Source organism: Heloderma suspectum, chromosome 1, assembly GCF_057233095.1.
Source record: "Heloderma suspectum isolate Gila_16-S chromosome 1, 16-S_ref, whole genome shotgun sequence".
NCBI classification, from domain to species: Eukaryota; Metazoa; Chordata; class Lepidosauria; order Squamata; family Helodermatidae; genus Heloderma; species Heloderma suspectum.
In genome coordinates, this window is record NC_139458.1 from 35,066,883 (window position 1) to 35,085,044 (window position 18,162).

Here is an 18,162-nt window from a genome sequence, read left to right on the forward strand (position 1 = left end):
CGATAAGAAAATTGGTTATTTTTTTTTTTTAAGTGGGAGGGGTAAGGCATCTTACATAAGAACATAAGAAGAGCCATGCTTGATCAGACCAAGGGTCCATCTAGTCCAGCATTCTGTTCACACAGCAGCCAACCAGCTGGCCAAGAAAGGCATCTGGAGGTACATTGGTGCCTGTGGCTGCCACGTTGCCTACCCCTGCTCAAGAGGTACACAGTCAGAAACTAAAATATTATGTTTGAGAAATGAGCCAAGTGGACATGTTCTGTATATCGAATAGCAATAATAAATACATGAAGAAAGCATACTTTTTCTTCAATCTTGAACAGAAATGAATCATAGAATAGTAGGGTTGGAAAGGTCCTATAAGATCATCGAGTCCAACCCATTGCTCAATGCAGGAATCTAAGTCAAAGCATCCCTGACAGATGGCTGTCCAGCTTCATCTTGAATGTGTCCAGTGTGGGAGAGCCTCCACCCTCCCTAGGTAATTGGTTCCATTGTTATATTGCTCTGACAGGACGTTTTTCCTGATGTTCAGCCGGAATCTGGCTTCCTATCACTTGAGCCCATTATTCCATGTCCTGCTCTCTGGGATGATAAGAGAAGAGATCTTGGCCTTCCTCTCTGTGACAACCTTTCAAGTACTTGAAGAGCGCCATCATATCTCCCTTCAGTCTTCTCTTCTCAAGGCTAAACATGCCCAGTTCTTTCAGTCTCTCCTCATAGGGCTTCGTTTCCATCATCTTCGCTGCCCTCCTCTGAACCCTCTCCAGTTTGTCTGCATCCTTCTTAAAATGTGGTGCCCAGACCTGGACACAGTACTCCAGATGAGGCCTAAGCAGTGCTGAGTAGAGGGGAACTAGTACTTCCCGGGATTTGGAAGCTATGCTTCTATTAATGCAGCCCAAAATAGCATTTGCCTTTTTTGCAGCCACTTCACATTGTTGGCTCATATTCAGCTTGTGATCTACCACAATTTCAAGATCCTTCTCGCTTGTAGTATTGTTGAGCCAAGTATCCCCCATCTTGTAACTGTACATTTGGTTTCTTTTTCCTAGGTGCAGAACTTGGCATTTTTCCCTATTAAATGTAATTCTGTTGTTTTCTGCCCAGCGCTCCAGTCTATCAAGATCACTTTGAATTTTGTTTCTGTCTTTCAGGGTATTAACTAACCCGCCCAATTTTGTGTCATCTGCAAATTTGATCAGCATTCCCTGCACCTCCTCCTCCAAGTCATTAATAAAAATGTTGAAGAGCACTGGGCCCAGGACTGAGCCCTGCGGTACCCCACTCGTTACCTCTCCCCAGTTTGAGAAGATCCCATTGATAAGCACTCTTTGAGTCCAATTCTGTAGCCAACTGTGGATACACCTGATAGTTGTTTCAACTAGCCCACACTTAGCTAGTTTGCTCATCAGGATATCATGGGGCACTTTTTCAAAAGCTTTGCTGAAGTCGAGAAATGTATGGATTTGCACTTGACTCTTCAATGAAACTTATTTAGAAGTAAGCCCCATTGATTTCAATACAGCATACTCGCAAACAAATGTGCTCAGAGTTATATGACCGTAACTAGTGCTTTTGTGCCTGTTTCAATGTTAGCACTTTAAGCATTTGGTTTAATTTGAAAATGATTAGTTAACTCTGTGTTCTGAAAAGGTCCCCTGTGTCTAGTTGAATGAGAGAGTCCACTCAAGCTGTAGGGAAAAAAAAATCTTGAAAATATTTTGTTTTTTTTCCTGTGATTTCATTTACCATAAGCAGATGAAACATTGTGGCTGACAGTAAAAAGAACATATGGTATGCACTGATGGGGACAGGGTAGCGCCTCTTAGGCATTTTTAAAAGGATAACAATACTTCAGACCCAATATTTTAGAAGGTCCATCTGCATTCTGTCTTGGTTGTAACCTCCCCACAGTAGCGCTTTTTCAGTGATGTGCTGACTCAATAATTAGTACAGCCTATCCTAAACGCTTATGTGTGGCACATTGTCTGAGGATCAGGCCATTAGTTTTCTTAATCTGGCACTAAATAACTATTCATTACATGTTCCTTTGTCCAGAATCTGACTTCATTTGGTATTTGCAGGGACTACAGGGAGAAGTAAGAGATACAGTGCTGGGATTAGAATGCTGAGGTGCCAAACCCAAATTCCCACATTATTGTTGTTATGCCTAGATTGCTAGGGGATATAAAAAGAAATAACACAAGCTTTGCCCATAGCCTTACAGTCTAAAAAAATGTGCTTCTTAAACTGTCTTTCTTGCCTCAACCCAATAGGAGAATAAGGAATTAATTAAAAATGATGCTCTTGACTACAGCGTCTTTGACATAGTATCCTCATACCAATAAAAATAACCTTATATAAGAAGAGTGGTTTTCTATTGTTCTTTTATTTTAGTCACCGGAAAATAAACTTCTGCTAGTCAGGCTTAATTCCAGGAGGCTAAGGGAGAAAGAAGGTGGCAGCTCTTGGCCTCCTCTTGCCCTCCCACTGCTGTCAGAAGATACCAGGGAATAAAACAGATTGGCTTTTCCCCCCATTTGGCTCTGCACCAGAATGGCTGTGGTCCTGTGAGCTTCTTAGAATGTAAGGTTCATGTACATCTTCTCCCAAAATATATCAAATAAAATGCATTTAAATCTGGTTTCAATCAACATTTGGAAGATTGCTTAGTCATCCCGATATTGTGAAATCTTTTACTGGCCTAGCCCTGCACTGAGCTGTAGTGACTCTGCATTGGTTTATGATTATAATGGAAACAAGCCAGCTGTGATACGGGGAGAGGGTTTACCCTAGGACAGGATGCCCAAGTCCAATAGCAAGTTAGTAAATAGGCAAGAGTCAAGAACACAGTGTTACCAGTCAAGAAGAAGCGTTCCAAGAAACGGTCTGAGGTATGGCAAAGCAGTCCAATACATACATAGCCCAAAGAGCAGAGTCAAGCAGGAGCGCAGAGGTCAGCAGCACAAAAGATCAGTTACAAAGCAGGATCAGGAATACATGACACTGGAAGGTTTATGTAGCCTGAGCTGCAGAGCCCCACCCAGGGCTCAGCAGCAGCTCATTGCAGGCCCTCTGGCAAAAGTCCTACTTGTGAGGAGGGCCTTGCTCAAGAGGAGCCCTTTACTTATGAGGTGCCTTCCTTTGTGAAGGGGCGCTCTTCCTCACAGGGCCAGTTGAGATGACGACACTCTCAGGGGCTAGGGGGTTGCTCCGCCTCTGCCTCAGAGGCTGAGTTCTCCACCTTTTGTGGAGTTGGACCTGCGGCCTTCTCCTCTGAGGGCCCAGGCTCCTCCTGGTTTTCTCACATAGAGGCGTTCTTCATCTATGGGAGCTCTAGCTCTCTGCTGAGGAGGATTCATCCAGTGGGGGCGTGACACAGAAGGACATCAGAATCCTTCATCCAGGAGAGGGCGCTTCAGGCAGGTGGGCTCCCAGAGATGAGAACACAAAGCCTGATTGGTTCATGTGTGGAGCTTCATTGCCCAATGAGCAGGCAGGGTATAGGAAGAAGAGCAGCCTTCACCTACCACATAGGACAAGCAGCTCTGGAAATGGTATATGGACATATCCTGGAAATGGTATATGATGGGGAACATGTAAGAATGGCTGTCCATGTAGGCTGATCTGGGGTTGTGATACGGGTCATGGGAAGCATATCATACGCCCAGCTCCTGCTGAAGCCCAAGGGAAACCGCAAAGAGTCAAGCAGCAGCAGCAGCATACTGGCCTGGTAGAAAATAATAAGTTGAGAAATAAAGGTTGCCTAAGAGGTTAATAACAATCAGAGTGTGGTATATATCATAGAATCATAGAATAGTAGGGTTGGAAAAGACATGTGATTCCTTGGAGCTACTCCCCTCCCTGGGTGGCTGGAATGGGTCAGTCTGTTGTTGCTTCTAGATGGTGAACAGCTCCTTGCTGTTTTTTATTATTATTATTATTTATTATTAGTATTATTATTATATTTATATCCCGCCTTTTCCCCAATACTGGGACTCAAGGCGGCCTTACAACGTTAAAACTGCTACAATTAAAACCTATAAATAGAAATATAAATACAACTGTATAAAAGTTAAAAATATAATTAAATCATCAATATTAAAATTATAAAGATATTAAAACGTTAAAAGACAACCAGAACAACAAAAATGGTATCTGTACGTCGCATTTTCCCAGGTCCAGACTAGTTATCCCCAAAGGCCTGCTGGAACAAAAAAGTTTTTGCATGCCTGTGAAAACATATCAAGGAGGGTGCCGCTCTCGCCTCCCTGGGAAAGGAGTTCCAGAGCCTTGGGGCAGCCACCGAGAAGGCCCTCTCCTGTGTTCCCACCAGGCGTGCCTTCTGCTGCTGTAGTTTAATAAAGTTTCCTGCTGAACTCTGGAGTCCTGTTGCTTCCTGGTCTTAGGGCAACCACTACCAAAGGCCTTCTCACAAAGTTAGTATCATTATCCATATCCCACAGCAAAGAGGAAATCCTTACATGGTGTAAGAAGTGGGATTGCACCTTTAACAAACCAGAAGGATTTGCCCAGGAACCTGTAATTTGCTAGGCTTTGCAAGATGCATGCTTTCTTTCAAGCCTCCGCCTGAACTGAGCTTGACTGGGAATTTGGGAGAAAACTGGAGAAGATGAGACAAAAGCTTCTTATCTACCTTACAGTATCCAATGCAAACAGCAAACCAGAAGACCATAAAATAGCAATTCTCCTGCACTGCATTGGTGATAAAGCATTAGAGATCTATAATAACATGCAAAATGTATATGCAGATCCAACCAACGAAACTTTAGCTGAAGCCCTACAAGCTTTTAAACAGTATTATGAGCCCAGGAAAAATCCTGTGTTTGAACACTACAAGTTTTGGCAACTTAAATTTAATGAAGCAAAAGGATAGATATCTTTGTTACACAGTTAAGATGCAAAGCCTAGGACTGTGAATTTGGCACTGCAGAGGATACTACGATAAGGGACGAAATTATGTTTAGTATCTCTGATTGTAAACTAAAGGAAAAACTTCTGCAGCACCCTGATCTCACTCTTGCTCAAGCAATAGACATCTGCAAAGCTCAAGCGCTTACTCATGTGCAAGCACACAGTCAGTCAGGAGAAAAAGCCAAGGCCTCTACACACCTGGCGGCCCCTAGAGACAAAGCATCTGCTGCACCGGGCCACATCTTCAAGACGTGTGGTTACACACACAAATCTAAAATTTGCCCTGCTTTTGGAGCTACTTGCCACAATTGTAATGGCAGAAATCATTTTGCAAAAATGTGCAGAAGTAAGCTCCCTGTAGCCCAGGAAGAAAAATGCCTGAAATCCTTGTTTGTGGGCATGCTAAATGCATCGAAAGGTACTGAAAGCAACTCACAGCCGTGGTTCAGTGAAATTAATATAGCTGGAGTTCCAGTGACTTGCAAACTAGACAGTGGGGCAGAAGCAAACACCATACCTGAAGGCATAGCCTCATCCTTGCCAGAGAGTGAGTGTGATGAGACCACCAGCAGATGTGATTCTAGTTGCTTTGGGAGGGGGCAGAATCAAGCGCAACGGTGCAATCACAGTTCAGTGCACAACCAGCTCACGTGAAGCTAATTTGACTTTCTACATCACAGGGGATGATGAACCACCCCTGTTGGGTAGGCCAGCCTGTATTGACCTGGATCTCATAAAGTGCATGGAATAACTTCCAAATCTCCCTTGACTTCCAGGATGATCTTGTGAGTTCATATCCTGATGTTTTTGAGGGGCTTGGCCTATTTCCTGGCTCCAGGTAATCTATGGCCTCACAGAAACAGAACCAATCGGTGGCCAAATGCTCCAGCAACTGCAGTGTCACACCAGTCCTGACCCCATCCTTCTGAGCCTTAAAGCCCAACAACTAAATAGATGGCCCTAGAGATGGAAGCAACTGAAGCCAGAACTAATGGCCTACTGGTGCCTTTGAAAGATCAAATTCAAATTGAAAATGAATTGCTGACGATCAGAACAAAGATTATTATCGCTCAAGGTGCACAAAATTTCATGCTAAAGCTGCTGCACCTACCTCCTCAAGGAGTTCAAAGGACCACAGCCAGAGCCAACCTCTTATGTACTGGCCTAACGTGAGTGCCCACATAGAGCAGTGGGTGGGCAGTTGCCCCCAACGTCACTCTCTGTAGCCAAACAATCAGTGAGAACCAATGCTGCTGCATGAGATCCCTGATCTTCCTTGGTTGAAAGTTGCAGCTGATATTTTCGAACTCAAAACATGCTTGTATTTGCCAATAACAGACTATTACTCTAAGTATCCAGAAGTTCTTCAGCTTGCAGATAAATCAGCCACCACTGTTGTGGCGAAGATGAAAGCAGTCCAGTTACAATTCTCTCCTTTGCTCCAGCTCAGTTACTGATGGGATGGCTCTTAAGTAGCACACTACCTACTACCTCGGAAGCATTATCACTGCCGTACCATCAGGAGTATGCAGACAACTTCACCAGCTCCAACAGCAACAGAAGTCACATTGCAATAGAGGAACTGCCCGTTTACCATCTCTTCATGTAGGTGGCATGGTTTGAATGCAAACAACTCAGGGATGGATACCAGCATCTGTCACTGTGGAGAGGGATGAGCCACAAGCATTTATAGTAAACACACCAGGTGGAATGACTTACCGAAGGAACAGAAGACAAGACTGGGCTTGTCTCACCCTGACATCATCAGAGGCATCACCAAAAAGCTCCACTGATCGCCTACCTATGCAGGATGTAGATTCAGTACCACAGAATTTTATGCATCCATCTGGCTTCCCAGAAACATCCAGAAATCCTCAAGTAGCAATATCCCAAACCAGGACTGGTTGAGTGGTACAGCTCCCATCCAAATTCAATTACTATGTTATGGGGAAGTGGTAAAGCCTTGGCTCTATCGGAGTTAAGTGCTTGAACCTCTGACTCCAAACCTCAGAAGTTTGATCAATCTGAAGAGCGAGTATTTCATGGCATCCAGCCAAAGAGGGGGGATATGGTATATATGGCCCCTCTCTTTAAGAAACATGTGATTCCTTAGAGCTACTCCCCTCCCTGGGTGGCTGGAATGGGTCAGTATGTTGTTGCTTCTAGATGGTGAACAGCTCATTGCTGTTCTGCTGCTGTAGTTTAATAAAGTTTCCTGTTGAACTCTGGAGTCCTGTTGCTTCCTGGTCCTAGGGTGGCCACTACCGAAGGTCTTCTCACAAAGTGAGTATCCTTATCCGTAACCCACAGCAAAGAGCGAAACCTTATACAGAGAACCTATCGTGAATGAACTGTGCTAACTCTTTATCATTCTAAATTTGCAGATATGGATGAATGCAGCTACTCGAGCTTTCTTTGCCAGCATGAATGTGTTAATCAGCCAGGCAGTTACTACTGCTTCTGCCCTGCTGGCTATGTTCTTCTTGATGACACCCGTTGTCAGGGTAAGAGTATTTACCAGTTGTGATTTAAAAACAAACAAACAGAAGACATAATAGCCATTTTTCTGGGGAAAAAATATTAATGAAGCAAAAGATTATCAGACTTTGCAATGTAAAATCTAAGCAATGTTACAATTTCTATTGTAAGAACTACATGTTGGAAGCTATTGTGAAACACTGCTGAGCACTTAACTATGTAATTAAAATTAACTGGTTTTCTGGCCTAAGCAACCATTCTCCAGTGCAGTTAAAGGTTACACAATAGGTCCCATGCTACTCCCCTTTTCTACTCCCATGATGAAATAAGTGCCAAATCTCCCAATGACCTCAATAGAGAAAGTTGAGTCCATACTAAACACATTCTTTTTTTATTGCTGAAGTTTGGGCAGCCATGAACTCATTAAAATACTTTACCAAGTAACTATGTTTCAAATCTAGAACTCTGTTCTTCTGTGTGGATCTATGAGTATTTCCCTCTGGTGAGTATAATTGGAAAAAAGCGTCGACTGACTTACCATTGGCAGAACTAAACTGTTGCATTGCATAGTTTATTCCCCCTGGATTTAAGGTGGGCATAAATACAAGCTTAACCTGTTCATATTTAAATATCTATGTGGGCTTATATACCAGAAGTTCCTAAATTTTCTGTTTCTAAGATCCCACTTAATAAGAGGTCAAGAGCAGTAATTCTTTCTTTCCTTGTCTAAGAAGAAATGCAGTCTGTGCAGATAAGTCAAGTCTTAACTAAGCATAGGTTTAAGTCTTCCAACCAGTCGATTGTACATGTGAGTACATGTCCAGAGGGAGAATGGTTAGTGTAAACCTTGTGACAGAAAGTGCAGCATCAATGAGGGAGGTGGCTGCTGGCTCACTATATGTACATCCTGGTTCACACTCAATTTTCTCTCGACACAGTTGTGTGTACACTTATACAATAACATAGAATGAACCAGGAAATCAGTCTTATAAGTATGAACCAGCAATCATTATGCATCAGCTATCACCAGCATTCCCAGTGAGCTTCATGGTGAGTGGGGATTCAAACCCAGGTCTCCCTGGTCTAGATTCAGTGCTCTAACTGCTACACCATACTGGGCATTCAACTCAGGGAGGTATCTTGCAGGATTCTTGAGGTTTAATTTATATTAATAGTTTTCTATGCTACTTTAACTGAAAAAAAACGTGCTTAGCATTTTATTAAAATACACCAATATTTTTTAACCTTTTTAATTTTAGATATTAATGAATGCGAGGTTGGGAACCACACTTGTAGCTTGCAGCAAACGTGTTTCAATTTCCAAGGAGGATTCAAATGCCTAGACCCAGTAAGATGTGAGGATCCTTACATCCTGATCAATGAAAAGTGAGTAATATGTTAGTGAAAGCATGAGGGCGATCATCTTCTTCATGGGGCATTTAGACACTTACCAATTGTAACAGCTGTTTTCTGCTGCTGGCCTTGTATTATACAACCTTGATCTCAGGACACCTTCATATTTCTTTTTACGTGAACACTTAAAGTAAGAATGTGACAAACAGATGATCGAAAACGTGTATCACATTGCTGTGCTCATCAGAAAGCTAGGATTTCCTGTGACTCTTGTTGAGTGCATATTCCATGGCAAACCCAGTTTTTTTGCTGTGAGATGCAATTCTTATGACATGCATCCCCACCTATAAATGTATTTTTTTCAATATACAAAATTCTTGTCAGAGTGAAGCAGACAGCTTCAGATGTTGGGTGGTATAGAAATGTTATTAAATAAATAAATAAGATGGATAGATACAGACAGACAGAGGCTTGTAGATCTTTCATAATCTCGTAGTATCCTCTACTACTCAGTCTGTCTCGTCAGTCTCAATCAGCTCCCTCCTACTTTACTCGCAGCATGGGAGATGTCAGTGGCAAAATGTTTGGCTCCTTCTTGAACTTGCATAGTTCCTTTCTCCATCACAGATCTGAGTCCATAATACTCTGCATCTACACGATGCAAGTCTTGATCCTCCACTCAGTGTCTTGTGAACATCAGCGCACTGGAGTCACTTGCTGCTTCGTATTCTTCTGAGCCCTGTCTCAGTTTTTCATTGGTGGTTTTCCTGCTGTTCTTTTATCTCTTCTGTACATCTGAAGTGGCTCCATCTGCTTCTCCATTACATGGGGTAGTATCCTATGGTGACGCGTCAATTCTGTTGCACAAGCTGCCCCCACTGCTTACGCAGTGGTGACTTAGTGATTCCGGGGGCAACCCGAAATGAATGGAAGCACTAGTTTCTGGAATGGGGCAGTCTGGAGGAGCTCACATACAGGAGCTCCGCAGGTCTGCCCCCTTCCAGAAACTACCATTCCCGCTCATTTCGGGGCTTGCCCCCAGAAGCGCTTAATTGCCATAGTGCAAGTGGTGCAGGCTGCTTGTGCAATGGAATTGGCAGGGCTGGCCATGCGCAGAACAAAAACAGTGGTGGGCCCTGCGCGTGGATGGGCAGGATTGGATGCTGCCAAGTGACCCAAAATTTGATTCAAAGCTGCCACCTGTAGCCTGTGTTTGTCAGTATGAGCCGCAACCTCCATAATTCCTTAAAGAATCACCACACAAATCCTAGTAATACTAACCTCAGTTTCAGATGGTTTAGATGCTACTGTTCATCCATTTTTGCATTTGCCTGGCAACATTCTGGGGCAAAACAGCAACTTGCAATCTGAACCACAACAGTCTCTATGAACTTTGATGCTCTACAACATATACTGCATTGCTCATACAATCACAGACCTCTCAGTCAAACAAATACAAGTTGATGCACACAGCACCATGGATGTGTGTAAGATGATGTTTTTAGAACTGTCCAGGATAAAATATAATTCTTTGCCAGGTCACCAGGTGGCAGGAGACTCGGCTGTATGTACAATTAAGGTAGAAAAAATGCTTATGAAGTAATAACAACAGCTATCATTAGCAGGGGATCCAGTCAAATTGCATTTTATTAATTCATTCAAATGTCTTCAAGGTTAAGTTTTTAATTAGAGCTGTTCCATAAAGGGTGTTTATTGTGCATTTGCCCATGGCCCTCTTTATTTTTGTATTATGTAAAAAAAAATTAGGCCACCATTCAGGACAATGACCTCTCTAGGCTTCTTGCAAAATTAAAAATACAAGTCTACATATAAAACCAAAATTTCACAGTGAAAGAAGCTATTAGAACAATTTACGGCCCAGCATAAAATAACCAAACAACCTAAACAACCTTTCTCTTGATTCAAGCAATGCATTTAAGATTTAAGAGCCCAAAATGGTTTGTGTGTATTAATCTAGGTCAGATAAACTGTGCATACCACCTGTTTTGAGATGTGGTAATATTTTGATAAACTGATTAATCTAAGTGGTGATTGATTTCACAGATTTGTTGATAATCCTTATTGTAATGCAGTAGGATTTAGATTATGGAGAAAAATAAAAGCAAGGAAGCAAAGAGGTTATATTATAAAATGGAATATTTTATTATTTTGTTTCTAACATTGTTATATCATCCATCACCCAAGTCCCCTGGGCAGTTTACAAAACTCACATATTAGTGAAATACAAAATAAAATAAAATATTATCCAAATTGGTTTAAAACAATATTAATGCAATCAACAGCAAACAAGAAAGTGGTATCAATACAACCAGTATCCATTTCATTGTTTATTGCTAAGCAATAAAAAAAGAATCACATCTTGTAAGATTTGCTTAATGTCAGTAATAATTATAATACTAATAGCAATAATCGTAATAGCAATAATAATGATAATTATATGGTGATGTGGACTCTAGTCCATGAAAACATATGCCATAATAAAGGCACAATCCTATGCATGTTTAAGGTGCTATTCTATGCATGCTGGCTGGAGAATGCTAGGCGTTGTAGGCCTTTTCTGTCTAAACATGTATAGGAATTGCTTAATCGTGCAATACTGTACATGTCTACACAGAAGTAAGCCCCATTGAGTTGAGAGACTTACTCCCTGGTAACTGTACAGCAGCCTTCCCCAACCTGGTGCCCCAGATATGTTGGATTTCAACTTCCATCATCCCCAGGGATGGTAGGAGTTGTAGTACAACACATCTGGATGACACCAGGCTGGAGAAGGCTAGTGTATAGGACTGCAGAACAAGGTTCTACAGGACTCTTTGTTGATGACGATGATAACTGTATTAGCAATAATAATAATAATAATAATAATAATATTTTTTTGTTCTGTCAGTCATTGTATATGTCCAGCTGAAAATCCTGGCTGTAGAGACCAGCCGTTCACCATTTTGTACAGAGATATGGACGTGTCAGGACGCTCAGTGCCCTCTGATATATTTCAGATGCAAGCAACATCCCGCTACCCTGGCGCTTATTACATCTTCCAGATCAAATCAGGAAATGAGGGCAGGGAATTCTACATGCGGGTGAGTGGGATTTTGGAACATGAACTTGCACTTAATTAATCCACTTTTTTTAGGACTATATTTACTTTTTTAAAATCCTGCTTCAATCTTAGAACCAGGTTCTGCTTATGTACTGCTGTGTCAGTCAACATTCCTATAGCCAAGCGCTGTATAATTTTCATGATACATGTACAGCCATGCAAATGAGTCCATAAAAAATTAACAGGTCTCAAAATGCTTTTTTAGCCTGCCCGCCTGCCTGTATAGTAACAGTATAATCCTATAAATCCTATAAATACCTACTCAGAAGTAAATACCATTGAGGTCCAGGAAAGCATGTATAACTGCAGTCTAAGTTAATTTGTTGCAGAACCCAATTATGTGTCGAATATTCACAGTATAAAAAGAAAATAATCAATCACTTGCAACGTACAATTGCTTCCTTGTGTGGTCATCTGAGGGATCATTTCTACTTGCCATACGATTCAGGTGAATGGCTCTTGACAGGTCTGCATTGAAACACCAGCATTATAGGAGGGTATGTCCTGGGCAATGTCTCCGAACCCTACAGTCTCTCTCAGCACAGGGTCTTCCCAACCTCTTTAGGACAAAAATGTTACAGACTATTTTGGGTTCATGAATAGGTTTAATCTAGCAATATATACAAACTGGAGTGTTTAAAACAAGAATGGTAATGTAACCCTGTAAACCCTGTGAGATGCCTGGAGGGCCACCCTTTTTGGCCCTGAGGACCTGCTGAAGGAGAGTCAATTTCTGAGGAGAGTTTTTTTTTTCCTGAGGAGATTCTTGGGGGAAGAGTTGAAGATTGGAGAAGGAGACTCTGGAGACTTCAGCAGCTTTGAGGGGTTCCTTGGCAAAGTGGTCTCTGGTGGCCCCCTCCTCCATCAGCGGGACCTGGCAATGGTGGGTAGTAGTGGCAGTAGTGCTGTGAGCAGCTGAGTCTAGCTGCCACTTTAATTTTCCACTGTGCCCTGGAACAATGCTCAGGTCAGAGCATTGGGCCAGAAAAAAATAAAATAAAATGCCAGGACACTGGGGCTGCAGCAGGTGCCCAAGGATTCCAGGTTCTGATACTGGCCCTGACCTACAAATAGAATAAATATTTAAAAAACACCCAGAAAAGACAGTGGCCTGAGGGAATAGGAGCCTTCTGCCTTCACACAGTGTTTATCCAGCAGCAGTCCCACAACCAGGGAGTGACAAGATACTGTGGGTCATACAACATGTGATGTTAGTCACATGAGTCACCCATGAGTACATGATTGTTCTTTCAGAAATAGCCAGTGCAGGGACCACGATCTGGATTGTGGACTCCATGCTGCAATCCTGACGCAATTTGCATGGGGAGAAAGCTCCCACTGGAGTGAATGAGAGCTTTCTCCCCCCACCCATGCAAATTGCAGGCATGGGCCCCCTGATTGGTACCACAGTTAGAGGCAAAGGGCTAAGCCCCCCTACCCTCTATGCCAGGGTCCCAATCAGGATTGGGCTTCTGCACCAGCTATTTCTGAAGGAAAAAGTGTACGCAAGGCAAACCACATGATTAATATCGTATATAGTTTGATCATGAGGCCTACAGTTGCATTCCAGCCAGCTGTAAAACTGTAAAACAGCAGTCTGAGAGGTTCCAATCACGTACCTATGGATAATTAACTTACTGAAGTCCATCTCTTTATTTTTGTTGAATTTTACAGACTTACTTTAAATGGCATATTTATTTGTTCCTCTTGCTTCTTCCTCCAGCCCTCCTTGTTTAAATAATCCTAGTTATTATCTTCCAATTTTATTAAGTTGCCTACTGGTCTTCCCCTATATTTCAGAAAATGTGAGGCAGGTGGGCTGGATGCACTGCATGCTACATGGGCCCCATGGCATTCTTACCCCTCATCCATCCCTGTAGTTTGAACCCATGTCCCATAGTTCCCCCCATAAGGGAATGGTGTTGGTGAAAGTGGGACCTGGTCCTTATAAAGGTACTAGGATACATTACCTCTCTGGATATTTTGTAATAGACCAACACAGCAGCTTGCCTTATTTTGTCTTCCAAGTAGGATGTACGTTGAATATTTAGCTTATTTACTGCTTGGCACTTTCCCTGAATACTTTCCTTTCATATAAATGGGGTCAAATAAGACAGGTTATTAATGAATGCTTCGAATATATAAAGTCGGGGCATCTGGAAGCTTGCATAATCATTATAGACAGGGCAGAAATGGCTCTTAATTCATTAATTTAGATATGTAGCCCAATTTATTCCAAAGACAATACTTAAAATATAGGAGGACATAATCCATAATTGATCTGATTACTAAACAAAAGCCCAAAAGATTTCCAGGAAATGTTTATGCTCAGGTTTTGTTGAATCTTCAAGGAAAGTGAATTTCCACAGCAACTCAAGAAACATTGCCTATGAGAATTTGGGTAGTCATTGTTGGACAACCATAAAGACCCTTATTGGTGATTCTGTCATGATTGAAGAACCTCAACATCTTCCATTTGTTCTCCACACAGCAAACTGGACCTATCAGTGCCACTCTAGTGTTGACCCGACCTCTGAAGGGGCCACGAGACATTCAGTTGGACCTGGAGATGATCACTGTTAACACTGTCATCAACTTCAGAGGAAGCTCCGTCATTCGGCTGAGGATATATGTGTCGCAGTATCCCTTCTAAGCCTAGAGTTCATTGCTTTCTTTAAACAAACAAACAAACAAACAAAAATAGCAGTTGAAAAGGACATTAACCCTTTTCTGCCAGAACTTTCTTCTCAGGAGTCAGTGCATCTAATAACTCAACATGAAATCAGTATTAAAAGTTACCATGGTGGCTCATATTACAATGGTGGGCCAGGCCTCCTCGTGGTTTGAAGCCACCTGAGCTTCACATTGTCAGTGGATTCCATAGGCATTTTTTGTTTTCATTGATCATGTGCTGTTTAAGAAACTTTTGTCTTCCTTTTCAAACTTTTTGTAGGGTGTGATTATAAGCTTAAGAAACTGTGAAAAGCTCTCCACCTTTATAATGGCAATGCTGCATAGCAAAGGCACCAGAGAAACCATGGGAAAAGGTGGCTTTTGCTGTTCTGCTCTCTTCTTCCTTCATTTTTTAAAAGGAAGGCAAAAAACAAACAAAACACTTGAGGAATCGGGGAAGCGCCAGCCACTCTCTCAAAAATGTCTGTGGAATCGTCCGTTCTGATCTTTGCATGTGTCTAAATGGAATCACTCCCGTATTGGTCATGTTTTATTTTTATTTTTCCCAGATGGAAAGATTTCCCTTCCCTTCAGCCTGCCTGAGAGCTATGATCAGGATTCACAGAACCATGTAGCTAATACACATGTCTAAGACAACTTTGTGCTTGTGCTTCTTGAACAGTGCCCACCTATGCCATATGGCAACCCCTTTTCAAAACTGGGGTGGGCTGGGGAGTTTCAAAAGAAACTTGTAATATGGCACAGAGGTTTGATGCTCAAATTCAAAAAGTCCAAAATCTCTCCAAGTATGCCCAAACCACTGGGTACACATAAAAGTAGATTTTGGGGTCCTAGCTGTTAAGAGTAATTGATTTTTGAAGGAGAGATTACTGGGTGGTATACATAAAAATATTTATTATAAAATATAGAAGGTCTTATTCTCCATTTATACTTCAGGCTCCCACATAACCAGACACAACGCAGGCTGCAGTTAGATAATGTTCCATTATAGAGTGGGAAAATAAACACATGCAGGTCACATTTCAGCAGCTTTCATAGATGCTCTACATTCTCAACACCTAGGTCTCCTTCACACAGAGCTTTTATCCTGCTATTGAGATTGCTCACTCACTGGAGTTTGTGGGTCCTTTTCATGACGTTCTTAGCCTCCAGGGCATATCCAAAGTTATTTCCTGGTTTTTCTTTCTCAAATAGATCCAGAACTAATGAACCATTTTTAAAACTCAGAATGTAATGCAATTAAAACAGCCACTAGATGGTGCTGTTTCATTGAGGTCTATGGAACATTGCAAATTAAAAGCTTCCCCTCTCACGTTGTGGCTGTCTGGGAGCCCATGATAAACGCGGAAAGGCTCCAGAACAGAAGGTCTGCGGAGGGGTTCTTATGTGTAAACACAGCATTAGAAGTTGCTTTGTTCTCTTCTGCAAGCAGGGAAAGCTGTGCAGGTGCAAAAAAGAAATATCTAAGGGAGTGGCATAACTCAGTAATAAAACACATGCCAAGCACACAGAAGGTTCTAGTTCAATTCCTAGTATCTCCAGTTAAAGGATCTCAGGAAGCAGACTGGGAAAGACCTCTGTCTTATGCCCTGGAGGGCTGCTGCCAGCAGTAGACAATTTGGGGTTAGATGGACCAGTGGCCTGACCTAGTATAAGGCAGCTTTATATGTTGATCCTTATTTGCACGTAGAGCATTTCTCTGTGGACAAGAGAACCAGACACTCTGTAGCTCTATATGCAATATACTCAGTAGCTCATGCACCAAATAGGCATTATTATGTCACACGGCATTTATTTGCTTTAGGAAGCTTTAATCTCTTAAATCTTAAGTATCCTAAGATGTGAAATATTGCAGTCTTGTCTGTTTCTGTTAGATTGCTACTGTGGTTAACTGACATAACGGACTTAGCTAACATAAACTAGCTATATAGGAGGACCTAAGTCTACTCTCTTAATGCACATCCAGAATATCCCCCTTTATCTGAATTTTGATGTTAGCACTGTAGCCAACATACCCATGGCTAGAAAATGAATGAATTAATATGTGAAGAAGTTGACTGTACCTCTCCTGGGATTTTAGAAGAAAATAGTTGTGGTTGTACACATATTTGGAGAACATATTTATGAGATCAAAAATGGAAACAAATTATATTAGCAGTACAGCTGTGAATATGGCTCCTGCATTATGTACAAAACATACCTTCTTCTATATTTGTTTTAAGGGTTGATTTCCAGCACCAGCAGTAACATATGTGCTTTGAAATAATTTCAGTAGATTTGAATAAAAATACAGAGATTAGGTTATTTAGTTGGCTTTGAGAGTTTGGGTTTTTAAAAGTTTTTTGCTTAGTTTCACAAAAGTTTTCTAAGAGATTATTCAGGAGCAAATTTTAAACATTCAGATCATTCACAATAGGACTATATGCTGGCTAGTTGTTTTTCCTGAATATTCTGATCACATAATAGATTGTGTTCTTGGTCCAGCTGAGCTTCATTTATACACAGTTTAATATGTTAATGTTTATATGATCGATTTCTATTTTTAAAATTTTTATATTTTAAGCTCCACTTCTTCAAAGCGAGCAAAGATGTGCAGATCAAAAGAAAATGAGATTATATATGGTTGCATATCCAGGTTTGGACTCTGAATAACCTCCGCCTTAAGCAATTAAATATGGTTTCAAAAATATGCTATGTTAACATACTGTCAGTTATTTTGTTGAGCCAGCACATCAAGAACAATGTATGTACATTTCATAAATATGATTGAAGCCTCTAGCTTGAATATTTGAATGAACAAGCTTGAAACATTCTAATATGGTTTTCCATGAGTTTCTGCCCCTTTCTGGATGCAACAGTAAACTATGGTTTAGCATTATGTGCATGAGCAGCAGCAAGCCTCAGGCTCATGCATTCCCCTCACCCCTCTCCTCCAGTGTGGCTGTGAGGGGGAGATTGGAAGGATTTGCTTTCTGGTTTAAACTAACCCATGTGTCTCATTATGTCCAAACTTGGGGGTATTCTGCTTAGTTTAAAATATCAAACAGTGTCTTATTACCCTGACTTGTTAGCAAAACAGAGTTAACCTGTCCAGAGTTTCCACAGTTGAGACAAAATAAACTTTTTTTTTAAAGTTTCAATAAGTTTGAAAACAGAAGTGAATGCTTCATAAGAACATAAGAAGAGCCCTGCTGGATCAGACCAAAGGCCTACCTAGTCCAGCATTCTGTTCAAACAATGGCCAACCAGCTGCCCATAGGAAACCTACCAGTAGGACATGAGTACAATAGCATCCTCCAGCTCGTGTTCCCAAGCCAGTGGTATAGGCATACTGCTTCTGGTACTGGAGGTAGCATATAGCCATCCAGCTAGTAGCCATTGATAGCCTTCTCCTCCATGAATTTGTCCAATTCTCTTTTTAAACCATCCAAATTGGTGGCCATCATTACATTTTGTGGTAGTGAATTCCATAGTTTAACTTAGGGATGTACGAAAGTGACTTACCTTTCCGCGGATTATGCTGATGCTGGGGGGGCGGCGTTCCGTCCCTCCCCCCGGAATCCTGGCCGGGGGGG

The 18,162-nt window shown here is 41.7% G+C and overlaps 1 protein-coding gene across 2 annotated transcripts in view; it reads left to right on the forward strand.

The window, feature by feature from the left end:
• Positions 1–17,725, forward strand: part of FBLN5 (fibulin 5) — a 111,961-nt gene extending 94,236 nt beyond the window's left edge. Inside the window, exons 8-11 of one of the 2 annotated variants that reach the window (XM_084840603.1) lie at positions 7,326–7,445; positions 8,679–8,805; positions 11,681–11,873; positions 14,385–17,725. In XM_084840603.1, the coding sequence (XP_084696729.1) occupies positions 7,326–7,445; positions 8,679–8,805; positions 11,681–11,873; positions 14,385–14,546 (602 nt within the window). In that variant the 3' untranslated portion in view covers positions 14,547–17,725. The remainder of the gene's footprint in view (positions 1–7,325; positions 7,446–8,678; positions 8,806–11,680; positions 11,874–14,384) is intronic. The other variant, XM_084840611.1, reaches the window with a different exon arrangement.
• Positions 17,726–18,162: the final 437 nt, after the last annotated feature.